The 23485-nt window shown below is 50.2% G+C and overlaps 1 protein-coding gene across 5 annotated transcripts in view; it reads left to right on the top strand.

The window, feature by feature from the left end:
• PHACTR3 (phosphatase and actin regulator 3) overlaps positions 1-23485 on the top strand; it is a 271728-nt gene that overhangs the window by 147151 nt on the left and 101092 nt on the right. For all 5 annotated transcript variants that reach the window (XM_011934507.1, XM_011934510.1, XM_011934509.1 and 2 more), the window contains exon 2: positions 20576-20737. In XM_011934507.1, the coding sequence (XP_011789897.1) occupies positions 20576-20737 (162 nt within the window). The remainder of the gene's footprint in view (positions 1-20575; positions 20738-23485) is intronic.

Genomic DNA, 23485 nt, shown 5'->3' with positions numbered 1-23485 from the left:
CCACCAACAGTGTAGAAGTGTTCCTGTTTCTCCACATCCTCTCCAGCACCTGTTGTTTCCTGACTTTTTAATGATTGCGATTTTAAATGGTAGCACCGTGTTTTCAAGTTCACCGGCATTGCGGCATTGCCAGCATGTCATTCCTCTTTAGGGCTGATACTATTCCATTGTACATAGACCATATTCTCTTTATCCATTCATCTGTTGATGGGCATTTGGGTTATTTTCCCACTTTGTGTCTATTATGAGTAGAGCTGCTGTGCATATTCATGTGCATGTTTTTGTGTGAACACCTGTTTTCAGTTCTATGGGGTCTGCTCAGGAGTTGGATGGTCATATGGTGACCCAGTCTTTGGGGCAAGCTCAGGAGCAGAATCATCGTACGTTGACTCGGTCACTGGGGTCTACTAAGGAGTCGAATGGTCATGTGGCGACTCGGTCTTCGGGAAAGGGTAAGGAATAAAATGGTCATATGGTGACTCAGTCTTCGGGAAATGGTAAGGAGTAAGAATGGTCATATGGCGACTCGGTCTTCAGGAAATGGTAAGGAATAAAATGGTCATATGGCGACTCGGTCTTCGGGAAATGGTAAGGAATAAAATGGTCATATGGCGACTCGGTCTTCGGGAAATGGTAAGGAATAAAATGGTCATATGGCGACTCGGTCTTCGGGAAATGGTAAGGAGTAAGACGGTCTTCGGGAAATGGTAAGGAATAAAATGGTCATATGGCGACTTGGTCTTTGGGAAATGGTAAGGAGTAAGAATGGTCATATGGAGTAAGAATGGTCATATGGTAACTTGGTCTTTGGGGTGTGGTCAGGAGTAAATCCTCATGGTGACTCGGTCCTCGAGGTCTGCTCAGGAGTAGAATCATTGTATGGTGACTTGATGTTGAATTATTTGAGGAGTTGCCAGACTTCTTCTGTGTTGGCTGCCTGGTCTCCTTCCTCCCCACTGTTTGTGAAGGCTCTGATTTCTCACCTCCTTGTCCATACCTTTTATTGAGCCTGAACGTCTTTGACATAGCCACATCTGACCTGAGCAGCTGCCTGGCCATAGTGCCAGCACATCCCTGGCCACAAGAGGTGGTACCTGGGCCAGCCAATGTGCACCCTCGGGGTCGGGATGTGATATGGAGCAGGGCTTCTCTCATTCTGTTCTTGCCCATGTTCATTTCAACCCCCAAAAGGACTTGAGCTCCCAGGCTTAATTTCATTTACTTAATGCATGAGGGAGGAAATGATTTATGAGGCCAAGACCGGAGTGGTCCCCAAGGACTCCGTTTCAACAGTGTGTTTAAACCACCACGTGGGGTGTTTGCTAGACTGGGAACTGGGAACAAAGATCTTCCAATATTTCGTGTTCATAAAGGCAGTTTGAGAGTAATGCTTTTTAAAAAGGTATCTGAATGGGGGGGAATAGGATCATTGTGAGGTCCACAGTCTCTTTGCCTTTGAAGTTTGCAAGAAGCAACTGAATGAGTTCCATGCTTTGTAATACTATGGTCTGTGCACCCTCAGGGGTGTGTGGCCAGCAGGGACCTGCAGGAGTCCTCTTCACCTGGGGAGATTTGAAGCCTAGTGCACATAACCAGGGCTGTCACCCAACGCTGTGTGATTCTGGGCTAGTCAGTGAGCCTTTTGCAGTTAGCTCATCCTTTTCACCTCAGTTTGAGGCATCTCTCCCAGGAAGTTTCTCCAGTTCCGATACATGCTCTCAAGTGACTCTCTCCGTCTCCTCAAAATGCTTACCTGCATTTTCACGATGCAGTTATGATGCGCAACATTCACTACTTGATGTCTGTGAGCCCAGGTGGCTGTCTGCCGGGTAGGTGTGTGCTCAGGTGTGCTGTGTGCTCAGCGAGGCTGTGAGCGCAGCTGGGTTTGAGCCCAGGTATGTAGAGAGGTCAGTGAGGCTGTGAGCCTAGGCGTGCTGTGTACTCAGGCAGCTGTGAGCCCAGGTGGATGTGGGTTCAGTGAGGCTTTGAGCTCAGGCAGCTGTGAGCCCAGGTGTGCTATGTGCTCAGTGAGGCTGTGAGCCCAGGTGTGCTGTGTGCTCAGGCAGCTGTGAGCCCAGGTGGATGTGAGGTCAATGAGGCTATGAGCTTAGGTGGGTGTGAGCCCAGGTGGGCTGTGTGCCTGCCAAGGCTGTGAGCCCAGGTTGGTATGAGCATAGGTGGGTGCGAGCTCAGGTGGGCTGTGAGCTCAGTGAGTCCAGGTGGGCTGTGTGCCCACCGAGGCTGTGAGCCCAGGTTGGTATGAGCATAGATGGATGTGACCTCAGGTGGGCTGTGTGCCTTGTTGAGGCTGTGAGCCCAGGTGGCTGTGAGCTCCGTGGGGACAGACACCACACCTGGTTTTGCTCATGGGTATCACCCCAGTACCTGGCTCAGAGCAGATGATTGTCTTGATTTGGGTTTTGGGAACGTATAAGAACGCTCTCCCAGGAGAAGCTGGCACCAGTGCTAGGAAAATGGCACAGGGAGGCCAAGGAGGGGTAGTATCAGGCACAGCTGTGCAGGGGCAGCTGCGGCCTGACCCTGAGGGGACTCTGAGTGTGAGTGTGTCAGAGTTTGTCTCTGCTGAGTCCAGAGGCTAGGCTACATTCTTGCCACCACAGGTCATTGGCTCTCGGCTCTGTGCAGGAGGGCAGAGGCTGAGAGCCTGGGAGTTGGCCTGTAGAGGTGCCTTTAGGGACGGAAGCACATGGGAGCTGGGAGGCTCTACAGCCTTGGACTAGAGGGGTGGGCAGAGCACTGACAGTATCCGCTTGGGGTCAGGCCTCGTGGATCCAATGTTCTACCCCGATCTTCTCTGACAGGCCTTCCAGAACAGGGTGTACCATGTGCTCCAGCATGAGGGAGACATGCTTCTGATGTCAGCTATAGCAGTGCCTCCAGGGTCAATAGCACGAGCCCAGTTGACAATCCCCACAGCCAGATGCTTTGAAATATGTGATCCTTGACAAATTTTTAATTTAGGGTAATTTTAAGTTTGCATATTGCATGAGACTTTACTGCTCTTTGAAATCTGCATAAATCACAGTCATGCTGCATGTTTGGGTTGTCACTTGGTGTCCTGGCCAGCTTTTTGTTGGCCCCCGAATCCTACTTCTGCTAAGGGCTGGCCTGGTGTGTGTGACCAGAATGCCAGGCCCAGAAGCCACCAGCACTAAGTCAATGGGAAGTGCTTTGCTCCTGCAGAGCTGCTGCTGCTGGAATAATTGCATCACTTCTTTCCCATGACACTGGGCCTCCTCAGCACCAGGTCAAGCCAGACTCAAGATGCAGGCAAACGGAAAAACGCAGAACTGTTTGCTCCTCCTCCCTCCCCGGAAACCCTGCTCTTATAGGTTGGCTGTGTTGGTCCAGCCCCAGCTTCTCGACTTGGCAGGGAGTTCCACAGGATGAGGACATGCTTTTTGTGTTTTTCTTTGCACTAAACTACATGTAACATCAGATTTACCATTTCAACCATTTTAAAGGGTACGATTCATGTGTGCCAATCATGCTAGATATAATTTGCATTTTCCTGAATATTAATTAGGGGGAACATCTTTTTTATATGCTGTTGACAGTTTGGATACCTCCTTTTGGAAGGTGTTCCAGGACTTTGCATATTTTCCATTGGGTTATTTGACTTTGCTCATTTGTGGGAATTCTGATATTCTAGAAACTGGACTATATGTCCCTTAAATATGTTAGAAACATCTTTTCATGCACTGTGTTTTGTCTTTTCATTTTACAGTGTTTTTGATTAAATTCTTAATTTAAATGACTAAAGGGTACAGTTCAGTGCTCTGCACAGTGAGTGCAGTCACATTGTTGCAAAACCATCGCTGCTGTCTAATTCCAGAACCTCTTCATCACCTACAAGAAAATTCTGTGATACTCCTCATTCTCCCCTCCTCCAAGCCCCCTATAACTACGCATCTACTTTCCATCTCTATGAATTGGTCTGTGCTGAACGTTTCATGTAAATGGAATCATATGCTGTATGGACGCTATATAGACTTTTGTGGCCGGCTTCTCCCGTGCAGCATGATGTTATCAGGGTCCCTCCATGCTGTAGCAGGTGTCCAGGCCTCATTCCCTTTTGTGACTATGGAATGTTCCATGGTCTGGATAGACCATACTTGATGTGTCCATGTGTCAGCTGATGGACATTTGGGCTGTTTTTGCTTTAGGTCATACTTTCTGCCTGATGTAAAAGTGCCAGTCGTGTATAAGGACTGTAGTTAGCGCCACCATGCCACAGCTTAGAGGAAGAATGAGGGACCTACTGGGTTGTCAGAGGTGCCATTCTTGACCCTCAGAGACTTTCTGTCTCCTGGAGGAGAAGTGGCTCTGTCGGGCAGGTTTGAATCTTGAGAATTCGCGGTCCCTGGGTTTGAGGTCTGGCTGTGCCACTTGATGCCATATGACCTTGGGCAAGTCACCTCTCCCTCTGAGCCTTGCTTTTCTCACCTGTTAAATGAGGTGCTTATAAAGCTGAATAGCCTAATTCAAACATTTTAAGTCTGAAATGCTCTGAAATTTGAAACTTTTTGAGTGCTGACATGATGCTCAAAGAAAATACTCATCAGAACATTTTGGATTTCAAATTTTTGGATGCTCACCTGGTAATGCAAATATTCCCAAATCAGAAGAAATCTGAAATCCGAAACACCTCTGGTCCCAAGCGTTTTGGATCGAGAATACTGTACTTGCAATGCCTGCCTACTTAGTGGTGTGATGATTACGTGCAATGAGACATGAAAAGGGCCCAGCACAAAATCGTCTGGCATCAAATACCCAATAGATAGGGGATTTTGTTTATTTTGTTGTTGTTATTGTTGTTGAGGTAAAATTCATGTAACACAAAATTAACCATTTTAAAGCGCACAATTCAGTGGCGTTTAGTACATTCACAGTATTGGCATCTGCCACATGTGTCTAGTTCCCGAACATTTTCATATCACACCCAAAGGAGATCCTATGCCCACTCTGTCCTCCGCTATCCCCTGGCAGCCACCAGTCTGCCTTGTTGAGTGGTCTTTTGTGACTGGCTCCTTTCACTTAGCACCATGATCTTGAGTTCATCCATGCTGCAGTGGGTGTTGGTGCTTTCTTCCTGGTACGAGCGTGACGTGGTCCAGTCATTGTGGAAAACAATTGGGTGGTTCCTCAAAATGTGAAATATAGGATTACCGTATGAGCTAGCAGCTCCACTTCTGGGTATCTAACTAAAATAATTGAAAACAGGCATTGGGGGAAGAAAACACCTGCACATGAATGTTCAATAGCAGCACTGTTGTTCACAACAGCCGGTATGTGAAGACAATCTAAATGGCCATCGAGGGATCAATGGGTTAACAATTTCCACACAATGGACGATTACCTTTTGTTATTAGTATTATTATAGCTTTCTTAACTCCTATTGATTTGTTCAAAACTGACCTCAGCTGTCATCTCTTTTCCACAAAGAGTCTTACCTGAGTCTGGAGACCATTCCTTTTTCTGGCCACAGAAGCTTGTCTTAGTCTCTGTCATGCCTCTTCCATTCATCAATTCATTCCCTGATTCCTTCCAAAGTATTTTGGGTGCCTGTTATAGACAAGGTCACTCCAGTGGGGAGGGACCGACAACACCAAGTCAGCTAAAATAACAGCGCCGTCGAGGGAGTGTGTGCCATGCAGTATGTGCCATGCAGAGAATTTTGGGTTGGGTGGGAGGGTGCTTGGCTGTCTCACTGTTGCTCTGATGGACCAGGAGGAGATGTCTGCAATGAAACCCAAGTGATATGGAGGCAGCTTTGCAAAGGTGGAGGACAGCCTCCGTTGAGGGGCCGCTTACTAGGGTCCGGAGGTGGGGATGAGCTTGGGGAAGCTGCAGAGAACTATGAGGTTGGAGCTGCTCATAGGGAGAGGTCACAGGGCTTTGAGGGGCAAAGGGAGGCCTAACTCCTGTGGAAGTCACTGGAGGGATTGAGGCAGGGTAAGGTAAGGTCAGGGGTGTATGCGATGTGACCCGAAGGCGGGGTATTACGGGAGCCTGGGAGTGATGAGGGAGATCTGGGCCAGGGGAGTCAGGGCAGGGCAGATGTAGCAAAGTCACATAGTACTGACTGACCATTCACTTGGCTGTCCCTGCTCCTAGGCCTCAGGACTGTGAGGGCAGACCCTGGGTCTCAGGCCCAGAGTAGATGCTCAGAAAAGGAAAAGTAGACCAGGGCACCAGTGATCCAGTGCAGTGTGCAGAGTGAGGGGGCAGTGGGCAAAGAAACTGCATGGCCCAGATCACTCACTGGAGACCAGAGACACCTTAGTGTCCCAGGATGATGAAGAGCAGTGGGCCAGAGCCAGGGGAATTAGTGATGCATCTGCTAGCCAGGCTGGCGCTCCCTGTGGGACACAGAGAAAGTGGTACCTCAACAGCCATGAGTGACCTTTAAGGATGCTCACAGATGGTGCCAACTCAGGAGGAGGGTCCCAGAGGGACTGGCTCTGCCACCTGCGGGCAGCTGCTCCCGGAACGCCTGCACTGCATGACTTGCTGGTTTGTGGGAATGGTTCCGTCTTGCTCGGTCACTTCCACGACAATCACCAGAGGAACCAGGCCCGGGCAGGGGCCTGTGGTGACGTAAGCAGCCCTGATGACATCAGAAATGCAGACAGTTCCAGACATTCAAGCATGATGCCCTTGGCTCTCGGGTGAAAGTCCTCCTCAGTGTGGCCGGGAAAGTCATTGAATTCACGTTGGACCCGGACCTGGTAAATCTTCAGAAGCACGCTCTGTTCTGCAGGATTTTAAGCTTCAGATGGGTGTAGACTGGTTTGCACAGGTAGGGTCTGTGCACTAGAGCATAGAAGAATCTTCAGCCCATCTCCTTTTGGTTCTCATATACTTGCTGAGCCCTGGCTAGGCCCTCCTGGACTTTGTTTCAGGGCCTGCAGAGGCTGCTGTACAGGTCACACTTGGTCTCTGCTCTTATGGTCAAGTAGCCAGGATGGACATAAAACTAATGAACACATACATCAAGAGCTAATTAAAAATTATGCTGAAGGCCATGGTGGAAAAATAACAGGAAACCTAACAGGCGGGTAGGAAGGAATGGAGACCATGAGGGATGAGTAGGAGTTCATCAGAGAAAAGTGTTGCCTCCAGAGGGAATGGCACAGGAGGCAGTCACCCTGTAGGGGGAAAGCACTTAATGAGTGGGGAGAGGCATGGTGGTAGAAAAGCTTAAGAAATGGAGGTCAGGGCTCTGAGGTTACAGTGGGGGCTTCATATTTCAACCTAAGAGCCACTGTGATGTCATGAGGGTGAGCAATACAGGGCCCTGTTTGCTTGCTTGCTTGTGGGGTAGGCAGGAGTTGAAGTGGGAAACCAGGGCAGGGGCTGCAGAGTTGTACAGGTGAAAGTGATGCTGGACTGCCCCCCAGGGGTTAGAAGTGAAATGAAGATAAGAGATCAGGATCCAAAACCATTTCTTCTCTCCCTTTTTCTTCTTGGGGCACCCAGTAGTATTTTTTCCCAGAAGACATTTCTTAAAGGATCACTTAAGGCAGAAACTATCAAACCCACAAACCAAATTCACTTGCTACTAGTTTTTGCAAATAAAATGTTATTGCAATATAGCCGTGCACATTAATTTATGTCTCCTCTGCGGCTGCTTCACACTACAGCAGCAGAGCTGAGTGGTGGCAGCAGAGATTGTGTGTCCCGCAAAGCCTCAGAGTTTTATTATTTGGCCCCTTACAGAAGACATTTGCCAATTCCTGACCTAAGCAAAGTGAGTGAGGGACACATTTTCAAAACACAAATCTGTTGGGGTAAAGTCTTCCTAGCACTTACGTGTGTTTAATTCCTCTGAAAAATGCTAAAGTATACATGTTTTCAAAATTGACTTTTGTTTTTCTTTAAGCTTTTGCTGATATTATATATGAGAAACTCACCTTATGCTTTAGGTTTAGAAAGTCAGGGTTGAAACTCAGACTTTGAAGATGTTGTGTGATATTATTTCTCTAAACTTCTACTCCAATACTAAAGTCCCCTGATGTGTTATTTCACTTTTCATCCTTTCTCTGAAATGCTCATTTTCCCTCTTTTCTGTAAAATATAATCTCTAGGAAGAAGTTTCTAAAAGTAGCTTTTAGCCTTTGCAAAGATAAAGGTGGGCTTCTTGTACAAGAATTTTTAGAAGAGTTTGTTCATTGCAAATGCAGACGCATCGTACTAAGCCACATAACAAAAAATAATGACAATGATGACAACAACAAAGCCAATTTTCCAGATTCCACCTTTCTCCTTCCCCATCCTCTTCATGTTTGACTTTGTGCTGCCAAATTCTATAGAGCATTTTCAGATCCACTTGATTTACAGATTTGAGCTGAATTTCACTTGGAAAACTGACCATATGTCTGGCAGGCACCAGCGATCATTGGCAGAGCTATGGGGTTGATACTAAACAGATGGGCTTTCTAGTTAGATGTGCTGTTTTTTCCACAATACATATGAGGAAGAAAAGAAGCCACTTTAATAATGTCTTGATTTTTCCACTAGTGTCAGAGGCATCAGTGATGCCCATTTATGTAGTCTTAATTTCAGCATCATTGTCGTGCAGGGTGGCTTAGACAGCTAGAAGAAGCTTAGTGACTTGGGAAATTTTGAGGCCCAACTTCTGCCTAGATCTTAGAGAATCCTGTTATCTTTGGAATACAGATAGTGGAAAAAATACTTGTATAGTCCACAAAATAAATTATTAACACTATTTAGCAGGAATACATTCAAAGTGCTTAGTCCTGGGTTTAGTGCTCAAACTATTTGATAGCTTTTGTGGGGTTATTGCAGTCTAGGCAGCAAGGTGTAAATAGGGGTTGTCTGATAGATCTGTTTAGGAAAATCTAGCTAAACAACTGAATTCTTCCTGCAGGACTTCTCAGAGCCTATACTATGCTAATACGGATTGGGGCTCTCATGAAGAGGCTTTTAGTACAGACAGCACTTTCCAACTACGTTAATCCTCCCAGCATCTCCCTATGCTAGAGTTCCATGGAAGACACTTTGGGAAACACTGGTGTCATGCCTCGATGGTAAACTGAAGATCAAAGAGCCTGGACAGACCTGCCATTTACCAGCTGTGTGACCTTGAACGAATGCTTTCCTGCCGTGAACCTCTACTTTTTAAACATAAAGTAGAGCTGAAAACATAGGCCCTGCCTGTTATAGTTGTTCGCCTGGAATGAACATGCAAAATATTTTGGTGGCCTCCCTTTGGGCATTAAAATATAAGTTATCCTAAATTTAAGTATTTATTCAATTCACGATTTCCAGGTGCCAATTATTCACTCTGAAGCTTAGCCAGGCTTTTGTCTTTTCTTCTCCATGCTTCTTAGCACCTCCACTAACCAGCAAAGGAGAGAAAGGAGATGTCCTTTGAGTTAAGGGCTGCTGAGGGGGCAGCTAGAAGAAGCCATGGCCAACATGAGGTCTGGAGGTGGCTCGGGAACTGTAGTTACCTTCCACTGTCAGGAGGCAGTGGGACAGCTCCAGGTCATTGCTAATAATCATTGGCCTGCATTTAATTCTGCTTCCATTTTTGTACCATGGGATCAATCCATTCATTCATTTATTCATTTGCTCACTCATTCATTCAACCCACCTGCCAGGCACTGTGCTAGGTGCCAAAGGAGGGAGCAGGACCTAAGTCTAAGAATTGCACTGTGCAATTATTGAGGTCTCTGTTTCCCCCATACTGGAAAAGTCAGCAGTTATTCCATCTAAAAAGGGCTGTCATCAGATTACAGATTCTGATGAATGAACTTGCAGGGCTGTAGGAAAAAGCCTACGAGGTTTAGGGAATACAGCCATGGGCATTTAGCAGTATTTTCTTCCCTTTTTTTGAATAAATTCACTCCTTTTTTTTGCATCCCTCTCTGCCCTCCACCCACACCAGCAAGCAGTTTATTCCTCCATTATAAGCAGTGTGACTACAGGAAACTTGTCAAACGTTCTCACTTTGTCCTTGGATGGCGTGACCCTTGTTTTGTTTTTATTGATCAGCACACCCAAAATATCGTGCTCTTCAGTCATTACTTAGGAATTTTCTAGGGGTGGAGGAGGTCAAACCAAGAACGTTTACATTTGGGAGATTGAAATCTATTTGTAAAACTTGGTTTTGGAGGTTCAGCTCCATTCTGGTGGTCACTCTCTGAAAACGCCCAGCACTTTTTCTGTAGATGGCTGTCAAGCCACATCTCTTGCAGCCTGGCCACAAGCAATTGGTTTTTCAGTGCTCAGTGCTTCTGGTGAGGTTATTGTATGTTGCTTTAATGGTTAACTTCTTCCTAGCCCTGTTTCTCCTTCCTCCTCCCAGATCTTAGACAGCAGTGTTATCATCTGCTCTGTGTCATCTAGCACGGGACTGGGAGAGAGGCGGAGTTGTCAAAGAGGCTGTGGGGTTAAGATCTCTTACAGCAGATGACCTGAGTTCTGAGCCCCACTGTGTCACTAACTAGCATGTGCCTGGGGAAATTATTTCACATCTGTGTGCCTTCATTGTCCTCATCTGTAATGTATGTGATGAAAATAGTTCTCTGCTTGCTAGGGTTATGATGGAATACAACGAGCAAATTCATGCCAGGTGCTCAGCACTGAGCCTGTTGCCCAGCAAATGCTCAGTAGATGCTGCCATTGCTGATGACAGTGATGATAAAAATAAACCTTCGTATCCCTTGGCTCTTCCATATGTTTGGGTGCCCACATACCCTGCCTTCCTGCCTTCAGCCTTGTTTCCCCTACAGTCTGCCATCCTCACCAAGATTCCATGTGGTCTTTTCACAAGGCTGAACTTGCTCCAGGTCCCTCAATGACTCCACATTGCCCCCAGGACTCTTATCGTAGCCACACACAGCTCTTCTTGGTCAGGTCCCCACATGCCTTCCCAAGCTCACCTCTGTCAACTCTGTTCCATTGACTGTAAGCTCCAGCCTAAGGGTTCTCAAGTTCCAGTGCACATACCCATGCCAGCAAATTAAGAACACTAAGAACGATGCAGTTAGTTTTTCGTTTACAAATGTATAGTCAACTAATTTTTTTTAAGAGACAGGGTCTTGCTCTGTTGCCCAGGCTGGAGCACAGTGGTGCAATCGTAGTTCACTGTAACCTGAAACTCCTGAGCTTAAGCAATCCTCCTGCCTCAGCCTCCTGAGTTGCTAGGACTACAGGTGTGCATAACCATACCCAGCTAATTTTTTCCTTAGTTTTTATAGAGACAGGGTCTCACTGTGTTGCCCAGGCTGGGCTTGAACTCATGCGCTCAAGCAGCCCTCCTGCATTGGCTTCTCAAGCCACTGTGCCCAGGCCTAAAAATTCTGTTTTTTTTTTTTTTTGAGACTATATTTTTCCTATTATGTGTAGTAAGTGGTGATGCTCATAGATGATTGCTTTGTGTAGTGTGTGTGTGTGTGTGCGCGTGTGTGTATATTCGTCATTATTGGCATAATGGACATTAGCATATCTGTGTGGATCCTAATTTTATATGTGGAAACTTTACTGGGTTTCTGAGCCTTAGAGACTGGGGACCTCAGACCTAACTTCCCCAAATGACCCCCCGTTCCCCAAACACCATGTACTGCCATGTATTTATGAATTTGCACTTTTTACTAAAATCCTACTCAACCTCCAATACCAACTCAATTATCACTACCCACTACCTCCTCTAGCTTCTAGTAGCCTTCTTAGAGTTATCCCACCCTCAAGCAGGAAAAGTTGCTTCCTCTGCTGTTATAAACCTCTTTCTCGATTCTTCCCGGTGGTTCCACGCACCTTAGTTTTCTCTGTGGTCACTGAGTCCCCTGGGAGAGAGGGTGCCTAGCACCACCTTGTCCCTCAGGCCTAACACTGTGCTTTGTTCAAAGACAATGACCACTGTGAATTGGTGATACAGGTAAGGACTCAAAGAAGAAATAGAGGCCATATCTCAGCTTCTTATTTGCTTCTCTTGTGGCTCATGTCACATTATAAGGCTGCCTTACACCTTCTGTGTTTCTCCTTTTCTCCTCCATAAATACATGAGCTTCATGCAGCGGGAAACAGCGGGCATGTTGATGCAATTTACTGCTCTGTCGAAACTCGGAGCAGTCCTGACACACAGCAGGCCAATATGATGAATGGGTTTGTGAGTGAATGAATGAAACAAACAAGGAAAAAAATATTTTCCAATATTGTCTGATAGAGATGGCACCTTTCTTCTCTAAGAAGTCAGCCGTGCAGCACACGGCACTGGGTACCTGACCTCAGTCCCCCACAAATATGGGGCCTTCCTTCCAATATGTTTTTGGGGAATTCTGTGAAGTGGAAGGATAAGATAAGATATCTTAGTGGATAAAAGATGAGGATGAACAAGTACCTGATGTCACTAAAGGGTGGACATCAAAGTCAGATGGACGAGGAGCAGACCCTGGCTCCAGCATTTGGCAGCCCTGCGCTCCGGATTCACAGGTCGAGCAGGTGTTTATTTCAGCACCCCCGGGTGCCAGGAACCAGCAAAGATGCCACAGACCCAGCAACAAGCATGAGAGTGACAGTTCTCGCTGTCGTGGAGCTTATGTTTGTTCCCATGGGAAATGCAGATGACAGTCAATGAACAGTGAATCCCAGGACACAATTTGAGAGTGATCAGAGCTAGGATGGAAGGAAATGTGAATAGAGGGATTGGCCCTGTGCCAGGCATGGAAATTAGCCTGTAAGCTCCGTCAGTCCTAGAACACTTCTTGCCTCGTAGCTCTGTGTGGCTGTTGATGGGGGAAAGGGATGGAGTCAGTTACCCAGGGACAAGTATACCAGCTACTGTGAGCCTGAGGCCTGGGAGAGGGCTGGCTGGAGCTGCCAAAGAGGCTGGAACCTGCCCCTTGAGTTGCAAGTGTGTGATATCAGCAAGGCAGGTCCAGCTGCCCCATCCATCATCTGAGGACTGAGGCCGTGTGTGGCACTTCCTCACACAGATGACAGGTGTGAGAAACACTTCCCATTAATTAACCTCTAATGCCTCAGAGGTGGCAGAGGTGCAGTGGAACTTGGCACTGCTGTTACTCAGAGGCTGGGCAGTGGCTGCTAATGTGTTTGCACCTTCCAGAGTCTCCCCAGTGTGAGAAGGCAGTTCCTCAGGAACTGCAGGGAGAGCCACCGAGAGAATTCCTGGAATAGGGGGAGGTGCTCCCCATCTGTCCCTTCCCTCTGTGGACAAGTGTGCATGGGGCACATGCACCCACCCACAGATGGCATCCCACCATGCAGATGCACACCCACCCATGCCCATGTACACTGGCTCTGCAGGTGTTCACCCGCCCACCCTCAGAGGTACACACCTACCCGCTCTGTGCGCACCTGTCCACCAGCATCCACGGGCCACACCGTGCCATGGATGACCACACCTGCCCCGCTCTACACCTCAGTGATGCGCTCATGTCCTCTTCCCTTGAGGGGGGGGGGTTTGTAAGTAGTTTTCTCCTCCGAGCAGCACTTTTTTGAAGTTTCTCTTCTTGGGCAGAGAGTCATAGCTCTCACAAGCCCTCCCCTGGCACAGTCCTGGGCTTGAGCCACCCCAGGGAAGACAGAGGGGAGAGGGAACTTCCTCCCAAGGGGGATGCAGAGCAGCACAGCCTCTACCCCAGGCCCCTGGGCATGGGGTCTTCACTCCCCTGATGACACCTGAGCCCCTTCAGGAGCTGCCCGGACTAAGGCATCTGTCCTGGTCAATGCATTGGATTTTTGGTTTAGGAGCAAAGGGTCTTTTAAGTCTTTTGAGCTGAAGACCCTCTAGTGGCTCCCTGCTGAATTCTGAATCAGGTTCAAGTCCCTGACTCTGACCCTGCCTGCCTCCCCAGCATATCCATGCCTCTCAGCCACTGTTCCCTCCCGTCTGGGACAGCCTGCCCCTTTCCCACTACAGCCCCCGTCCTGTTCCCCACTGGGGCGGCCCTCGGGAGCACTCCCTGTCACAGTCAGTCAGTCGGCACCTGCCCTCGAGGCTCCCCGAGCAGGCCCTGGGTCCTGTCCTTCCTTGTGTCTGTAGGGATCCTGGTTCAGGGCTTTCTATGCCCCCCCGGCACATGCCTGAGCTGTTGTTGGCACTGGAGATACAGCTGCAAACATCCATCCAGGGCCTGCAGTCAGGAGCTTCAGCTCGGGGCATGGGCAGGAGGAGTGGAAACAACTACAAACAGGCAAACAAATAAGTGTGTGCATGCATGTGCGTGTGTGTGCATGTGTGTGCGCATGTGCGTGTGCGTGCATTGCGTGTGTGCACGTGTGTGCATGCGTCGGTGTGTGTGCGTGTGCACGCGTGTGTGCGTGTATGCGTGTGTGTGCGTGTGTGTGTGCATGTGCGTGTGTGTGCATGTGTGTGCATGTGCGTATGTGTGTGCATGCATACCAGCTGATACTTGTGATGAGAAAATAAAGAGTAAGGCAAGAAATAGTGATGAGTGCTATCCCACATGGGGTGAGCCAAGACTGTTTAAATTCACACTTTTATTCATTGTTCATCTCCCACAGGCGAGTACAGCCCCACAAAGGCAGGCATTGTCTCTTTTGTTCACCTCTGCACACCCTGTGCCTATTAGGATACATGGCACATGGTTGGTGTCAGTATGTATTTGTTGAAAGTTCGAGTGAGTGAGTGAGTGAATGAGAGTGAGTGAATGAGTGAATGAGTGAGTAAATGAGTGAGTGAGTGAGTGAATGAGTGAGTGAATGAGTGAGTGAGTGAATGAGTGAGTGAATGAGTGAGTAAGTGAATGAGTGAGTGAATGAGTGAGTGAGTAAGTGAATGAGTGAGTGAGTGAGTGAGTGAGTGAATTCTTAAAGGGAGGGAGGAGTACAGTCTTCTCTGGGGCCAAAGTGCTCCCTCCGCAGCCCTCAGCTCTGCTGTGAGGACCACTGTGTGTCAGAGATGGGGTGGGAACCCCAGAACCTGCTCCAGCCACTAGGGCAGAAGTAGGGGGAGGCAGCTGATTAAAATAGTGAAGATGGTGACAGTGGTCCTGGCAGTGATGGTGGTAGGGAGGAGAAGCCACTGCCCCTCCTGCCCACCTTCCACCAGTGGAAGCAGTCACATAGCCACAGCAAGAAGTAGCGACCATGCCTCCAAGCAAGGCCCTGGCAAGGGGAATGCAGGGAGTGGGGAGTGGGGTCAGTGCTTCAACCTCCTGTTAGTAAGTGGCAGAGCCAGGAGGGGAGCCTGGGGTGCCTGGTCCCAGCTGCTGTGTTCTTCACAGCTACATCACACTGGCTTCCATGGCATGTGGCAAGCACTAACACACAATAAGGATGATAATAAGGGGGGGGGGCAGCAGAGCACAGAGAGCTGCACAAGTTTAGTGATTAATTTGGATTTTGTCCTAAATGAGACAGGGGAGTGAGCAGGAAGTGATAGGGTTAGAGCTCTATTTCTAAGACATCGGATCACAGGAAGACCAGATGCTGGGGCAGGGATGCTGGTGCCGGACCAGGGTTGTAATGAAGCAGGTGGCAAACAGAGTTGGGTTCAGGGTCTGATCTGTAGTTTATTTTATGTGCTGCTCCTTTTTGCCTTGGCTGCTAGGAAGCTCAGGGCACACAAGCACCCTTCTCTGGAGCCCATGTGGTGTCTGTCGTGGGGACCCCCTAACTCCTTGATGCTGTGGCCCTGAGCAGACCCTGCTTCCTCCAGATCCCTCCCGACACTCCCTTCATCCTACAACTGTGTGTGTGTTTCTGGTGACTGATGCCGATCCTTTGTGAAGGAGGTGAGATATAAATAAAGCAATGATTATGCTCCATCCTCATCTCCTCTGCTCATCCCTGGGGATCTTCGTCTTCATCTTCAGCTAAGCTTGGAGGCTTGGGGAGACCCAGCCCATCCTTCCCCTTATGCCAAGAACACTCAGGACAGCCGGCTCCCCCAGGGTCATGTGGAGTCACAGTCTTGCTCCCATCTGGCGTCTGTAGGTGGAGGAAGGAAAGGAGAGAATGAGAACATGGAATGTAGTGTCTCTGAGAAGAGAAGGACCCCAGTACATCCCTCTGCCTCCTGTGGCCTTGGAGAGAGGGTGACCAGGAGGATCTGTGGTTGATCGGTGTTCTGCAGCTGCCCTGGTTCCACACATTTCCTGGGCTCCCACTGGGTACCAGGCACTAGGTGCTGGGGTCACCCCCAAAAACATGGCAGAGGATGCCATTGCTGTAGCTTCCTTAATGGTTTGAAGAGCCCAGAATGTCAAACACGACATTCCTGGGCTTTTCTTTCCCCATGGGGCTGCTTTGTGGAGCATCTGTGGACACAGCATCTAGCACAGTTAACACTGTGTTAGTCCATTTTCATTCTGCGACAAAGAAGTGCCCCCAATTAAACAAAAAAGAACTGCCCAAGACTGGATGATTTATAAAGGAAAGAAGTTTAATTGACTCACAGTTCAGCATGGTTGGGGAAGCCTCAGAAAACTTACAATCATGGCAGAAGGTGAAGGGGAAGCAAGGCACCTTCTTCACAAGGCAGCAGGAAGGAGAAGTGCAGGGCAAAGGGGAAGAGCCCCTTATAAAACCGTCAAACCAGGCCGGGCGCAGTGGCTCAAGCCTGTAATCCCAGCACTTTGGGAGGCCGAGACGGGTGGATCACAAGGTCAGGAGATCGAGACCATCCTGTCTAACACGGTGAAACCCCGTCTCTACTAAAATACAAAAAATTAGCCGGGCGTGTTGGCAGGCGCCTGTAGTCCCATCGGGAGGCTGAGGCAGGAGAATGGTGTGAACCCGGGAGGCGGAGCTTGCAGTGAGCTGAGATCTGGCCACTGCACTCCAGCCTGGGCGACAGAGCGAGACTCCGTCTCAAAAAAAAAAAAAAAAAACCGTCAAACCTCATGAGAACTCACTCAACATCACGAGGACAGCATGGGGGAAACCACCTCCCTGATCCAATCACCTCCACCTGGTCTTTCTCTTGACACATGGGGATTATGGGGATTATAATTCAAGATGAGATTTGGGTGGGGACACAAAGCCTAACCATCTCGGCACTCTATTAGTAATGCCTGGAGACAATGGCCTCATGCCCCAACCCACCTGGGCAGACCTGGTTTATCCTTGGGGATTATAATTCAAGATGAGATTTGGGTGGGGACACAGAGCCTAACCATCTCGGCACTCTATTAGTAATGCCTGGAGACAATGGCCTGGTGCCCCAACCCACCTGGGCAGACCTGGTTTATCCTTGGGGATTATAATTCAAGATGAGATTTGGGTGGGGACACAGAGCCTAACCATCTCGGCACTCTATTAGTAATGCCTGGAGACAATGGCCTCGTGCCCCAACCCAACTGGGCAGGCCTGGTTTATCCTCTTGATTTGGTGTCCCATCCTTCCATGTTCTGCTTTGGGTCCCCTCGATGCAGCTTTGGAAGGTGAGAGGGGTCTCTGGAGTCAGGGTGCTCAAGGTCCTACCCTGCCACAGCATTTCCCAGCTCTGAGACCAACAACAAAATGGCTCATGGCTTTGATCTTCAGTGTGTTCATCTGTAAAGTGGATATAAAACGGAATGATCTCTAGCTCACAGATTTATCGTGAAGGTAAAATAGGACAATGCCTTAGGATAGTTCCTGGCCCTCCACAGGCAGGGACCAACATTTACCCCCATCATAATTATTCTATTGCTTATATAATAGAAATTATTATAACAGAAATTTTTACCAAAAGTTACCCGCACTGGCATGGTATGTTAATCAGTGACTATAAAGTCTAGACACACAGATAATATTATTTTACATGGATGATAACATAAACAATTAATAAACTGTGTGTCATGGATGTTTATCTTTGTTTCCAGATTGTTTTCCATTTTAATTATTTTTAGAGACAGGGTCTCTCTCTCTGTAGCCCAGGCTGGAGTACAGTTGCAAATCATAGCTCACTGCAGTCTGGACCTCCTAGGCTCAAGTGATCCTCCTGTCTCAGACTCTTAAGTAGCATGCACCACCATGCCTGGGTAATTTTCAAGCATATTTTTTTGTACAGGTGGAGTCTCTGTATGTTGCCTGGGCTGGTCTCAAACTCTTGGGATCAAGTGATCCTCTAGCCTTGGCATCCCAAAGCATTACAATTACAGGTATGAGTCACTGCATTGGCCTTTCCAGAATTTATGACCACATTGAGTCCTCCTCTCAACCTTACCTATCAGGGATGATTATCACGGTATCTTTTTTTTTTTTTTTTTTTTTTTTACAGATGTGGAAACCGAGGCTCCAAGGGGCTGGATGGCTTACTCAAAGGCCCTGGGCTAGAGACAGGTGCAGCCCTTTGGAAGCCAAACCCTGTGGAAGCTCTAGAGGCTGCCAGGCAGGCCGCCTGTCACTGGGGGCACAGAGGTCACTGCCATGTGGGGCCTTGGGCCCTTGGGTGCTGCCTCATATGGCTCTTGTCCAGGCTGAGCGCTGCAGAGCCTGGATTCAGAGCAGACCATCCTGGGCCTCCTTGGGGCAGCTGGTGGCATGCATGGGGTGCCTTAGGTGGGAAAGGTGGGAGTGGGACCCTTCCCTGGGTCTGAAGGGCCTGACCCATTATAACCCCCAGCCCCTTGGACACTGGTGATGTCCCTTCCCCTCTCAACACTGGTGGCCTCCCTCCCTGTCCTCTCTGACAAAGGTGACCTCCTTCCTCAGGTGAGCCCTTGTGTTAGCCATGCCCTCCAGCCCTTCTCCCAGCATGTCCATGCTTCCCGGGCCTCTGAGATCTGCATCAGCTCAGGGCTCCCGGCCCCTTCTACAGGCAACAAGGCAAATCCACCTGCTGGCTACGGAACTGACCGCACTCTGACCATGGGAGGCTGAGCCGACTGTGGGGGAGTGTGTATGCTCGCAGGGCGAGGGGTGCTGGCAGAGGTCTGGGCTCCTGTGGCAGCAGCTGTGCTGGGGAGCACCCTGCGGGTCTGCGATCTTCCTCCCCTGGTGACACTGGGAGGTTAAATCGGAGTCTGGATGGGACTCAGGTCCTTGTTGCTGCCAGAAGAAACATCCCTTCCCTGTCCCAGGAGGCATCTGGGGCAATGTGCTCATTTATTCTCAGTCCTGCCTGGGTGATGGCCTGAACTCTGGTCTACACTGTGACTGTGGGATGGAGGTGACGCTGGCTTACTTTGTGAGCTCCTCTAACTTTACCATTTTGTTAGTTGCATTTTGTTTCATTCGAACTAATCTTTCTTACTAAGGGACACACGGCATGTGCTACAAAAACAGCCTATGAAGCACATCTCCCTCTCTCCCTTGCCTGCCAACAGCCTGAGTGCAGTGGCGTGATCGTGGCTCACCGCAACCTCCGCCTCCCAGGTTCAGACGATTCTCCTGTCTCAGCCTCCGGAGTAGCTGGGATATCAGGCACCCGCCACCATACTCAGCTAATTTCTGTGTTTTTAGTAGAGACGGGGTTTCACCATGTTGGTCAGGCTGGTCTCGAACTCCTGACTTTGTGATCTGCCTGCCTCGGCCTCCCAAAATGCTGGGATTACAGGCGTGAGCCACTGTGCCCAGCCCCGGGGTTCTCCATTTCTTTGGGGGGCCCACAGTCATTTTCTCTCCACACACCAGTGTGCGCCTGTATACCACCTCTGTTCACACACTGGTGGCGTGTGCGTGTGAATTCGTGAGCTGGGGTTTTCTTTGGCCTGTTTATCTCAGATCAGTTTCCTGTCCGTGCATGGAGATCCACTTTTTCTTTCCACGTCTGCACACAGGCCGTTGACAGGACAGACAATGACTTACCCAGTCCCCTGTGGACAGGCATGTAGGTCGCTACCAGTCTCTTTTACAACAAACAGCACTGCCATGAGCTTCCTGGGACATTCATCTTCATGCGTCCCAGAGTCTACAAACGTGGCCGTTTCATGGACAAGGCAGGGGTCCTAGGAGCACTGCTTCCTCTGCCCGCTCACAGACGTGCTCACTCTGCAGCCGTTCGCTCAGAATTCTCACCGGCTTGGCTCTGCGCTGGGGTCCAAGGCTGCCCCAGGCCTGGCCTCTGCTCCAGGAGAGATGGCAGCCTGGTGGGAGGGCAGGCAGGCAGAGGTCTTTGCAGCTCCTTGGTGCCTACATAGGTAGCTTCATGGGCATAAGACAAGGCAGTGACCCTGTCTGGGACAAGAAGAAGGTAAAGACTCTGGACAAAGTCGTATTCAATGGAGAAACTGAAATGTATGAGGCAGAGAAGTGGCTGGGAGGGAGAGCAGCGTGGATGGAGGGCAGAACATGAGCAAGGGTCTGGGGCAGGCAGCGTTTCGTCCTGGAATTAGGAGTGTCTTCACACGTGGTGCTTCACATGGCAGAAGGCGAGGGCTTCCAGTGGCCGTGAGTGGGGTGCAGGAGGGAGGGTCTCACAGAGGGAAATTCAGCGTACGCTGCTGAGCGGCCGTGGCAGCTGTGGGCACACTGCTTGACAACCCTCCTGGGGTCCAGGCTTTGGGGGATCACTGGTGACCCCTGAGGGTGAGAGAGGTCGTCGTCTTGGGCCTCCAGGAGTCACATAGGTTTGGTGGTCACTTGAGGTCCCCCCTTGGTTTTCATCTTCCAGATGAGATGGACCAAGCGCCCCCGGCGCGTCCTGAATATCTGGTCTCAGGGATTCGAACTCCCCCTGTGAGGAGGAACAGCAAACTGGCCACCCTGGGCAGGATCTTCAAACCCTGGAAATGGAGGAAAAAGAAAAACGAAAAACTGAAGCAGACAACATCAGGTAAGGGCCTGGTGCAGGCGCGGGCAGGCTCTGGCTGGGACTAGCATCCTTGTCATGGTGCCACAGCCCCTGCTGACCTGTGACTTCCCGGCCCCCGCACAGGAGGGGCACATTGTGCTTCATGGCCTGCGATGGCCACAGGAGCCATGGAAGTTACCCCGCTGGCCCCTCCAGGGCCCGCCTGGCCTCCCTGAAGCCCTGGGGTGGGGTCAGCACCAGGCACCCCCCATGGGACGCTCTACCTAGACCCTAAGGTGCCCACAAATCCACTGGAACCTTGTTAAAAACGAAGCCTCTGATTCACTTAGGGCCGGGTTGGGCCAAGACACTGGCTTTGGAGCAAGGTCTCGCTCGTTGGCCTCACTTGGGTGGTGAGCCCCCGGCCCACGCGACCCCCGCACCACCTCACCTCCCATACCTGCAGTCTCACTCGGAGGATGCTGGGGCCTGGGTCCTGCCCCCACAGATGCAGGTTTAGTTGGCCAAGAGTCCCCTGGGTGGCTCACAGGGTCGAGGCCCTCGGTTTGGCTTTGACACCTCTGGGCCTCTCTTATTCCTGAAAGACAGGCTGCTCCCCGGCTCCTAAGCTCTCTCAGCGTGCCTTCCCTACACCCTCCCACCAAAGCATCCAGAAGATTCCTCCACTCACCTCCTGCTGCACCCTCACACCCTGCCAGCCCTGGCTCTGTGGGAAGTGGGATTGTGATGGCTGATCCTGTTGCCCCTGCCTCCTCGGAATCCACCCTGGGAACTGCAGCCATGAGGCTGAACCACGGACAGGGTGGACACAGGCAGTGATGACGGGACAAGCAGCCATGAGGCACATAACAGCAGAGCACGGCCCCCAGCATTTGGCACGGAGAAGCCAACTCAACCCTCAGAACCTCCTGTTAGGCCAGCACTCCCGCAGGATCCTGCCCCATCGTAGGGATGGAGAACAGGCCCAGAGAGGGAAGAAACTCACCCAGGGTCACACAGCCAGCAGGTGGCGGGGCTGAGGCTTGGACCCTGGCAGCCAGGTGTGGTGGCTCCTCAGTCTGGGCTCTGTGGATGGCAGTGTTCTGAGAAGCAGAGCCTGGAGGAGGCTGCGTCTCCACCCCAGGCCCTCCCCCCCACCCGCTTCCAAGCCACACACCTGTGAGCGACACCTAAAAACAATTAGTGAGGGAGCTGCTGATGTAGAATCAGTCCTGGGTCTCAGGAACCAGCCCTGGCGAGTGCCCATCTCAGGCTGTTCCCTCGGGTGGTCCCTGGGGTCCCATTTCCTTTCCAGCTCTGAAGAGGCACAGGTTCCAGGCATTGAGGATGGTGGAGACGAAGGCCAGGTGTTACAGCACCCAGGCCCATGGCAGGAGTGGCGGTCAACACCAACAGCAGGCCCTCCACTCATGCTTTTGTGCATGCTTTACAAAATTATTACTATTTTTTTTACCAACCAAGAAGTTGATAGATGAATTCTTGTTGAAATGAAAAGAGAACAAGCATCATCATTCAGCAGATCTTGAGCACCTCCTGTGTGCCCAGTACCAACAGGAGGGGCCCAGGCCCTGCCCACCCAGAGCTTTCTGCAGAGTAGGGAGTCAAGTGACAAAGTGTGGAAGCCACCAAGTGAACCAGCATGCGAGTCAATTCCAGACTCCGACGAAGCTAGCTGCAAGGCAGCCTCCCTCACTGGATGTTAAGCTCAGCCAGGTGGGCGGGGTCCATGTGTTCCCCTGCATCTGGCAGGGCCCCTTGCACACACATGGCACCAATGGGCTCTTTGCAATCCAGGCTTAATGGCAGGATCAATGAGCAGGCCCTGGGGGTGGAAATGAGCAGGGTGGACACTGCTTTGGGCCCAGTGGTCTCAGAAGACCCAGGTGAGGAGGCTCCATTAAGCTGAGAGGTCATTGGTTCATTGAGAAAGGCAGGGAAAAGCATCGCAGCAGTGGGAACAGCCCTCGCAAAGGCACTGAGCTGGGGAAGGCACGTCTGTGCAGCAGTGAAAGGCCGGGGAACTGGAGCAGAGCGACCTCCGTGACCTCAGGTGGGTCTCTGATGTTCTCCAGGCCTGCTGCCCCCAGCGGTGGGACTGGAAGGCTCAGGTTTGTCTTCTGAGGACTCTGGGTTCTTTGGCCTCCTCCAAGCTGTGCTGTGTGAGTTCACCAGCAAGATGCTCTGGGGACCCTCCTAGGGCATTGGAGGTCTCGAGATTATTACCTGCAGCATCCCCACCTTCAGGACCATCATTTGGGCATTTGGAAATTCGAGGAACAGTGCTGCATTTTGTTTACTTATTCCAAACCACTGTTTTCCCTTAAAGCAGGGGGGTGTTATTTGTTTCAGCATATCAAATTCCTGATTTCACGGGCATCACAGGTTAGGATGAGCTGAAGTGAATACAAAGATGATTGAAAGAGAAATATGTAGCGAACAGTGGTTTTGGCAGGCAAGGCTGGGGGAACACGCTGAAGATGGCTCTCACGGGCTATAGGGTGGAGCAGCATCTCAGTCCATGCCTGCCCTGGCAGGTGGCTCACATCCACTCAGCCATTTACATGCTGTACCACCTTTACAAGCTGCACCACCACTGATGTCCCCATCCCCAAGAGGGGGAGAGTAGATCCTCGCAGCTGTGTCTTTGGGTCATTGGGAAGTCCTCGAGTCAGTGCAGGCAAAGACCTGTGATGTCTGAGGCTGATCACCATGAGCACCGCCTGGTGTTGGCCTGGGGACGGGGTCCACTCAGAGCTCGAGGCCTCCACC

This window comes from Colobus angolensis, unplaced genomic scaffold (genome assembly GCF_000951035.1).
Source record: "Colobus angolensis palliatus isolate OR3802 unplaced genomic scaffold, Cang.pa_1.0 Scaffold136, whole genome shotgun sequence".
NCBI lineage: Eukaryota > Metazoa > Chordata > Mammalia > Primates > Cercopithecidae > Colobus > Colobus angolensis.
Note: the sequence above shows the minus strand (reverse complement) of the source record. Positions and strands in the feature narration are given on the sequence as shown.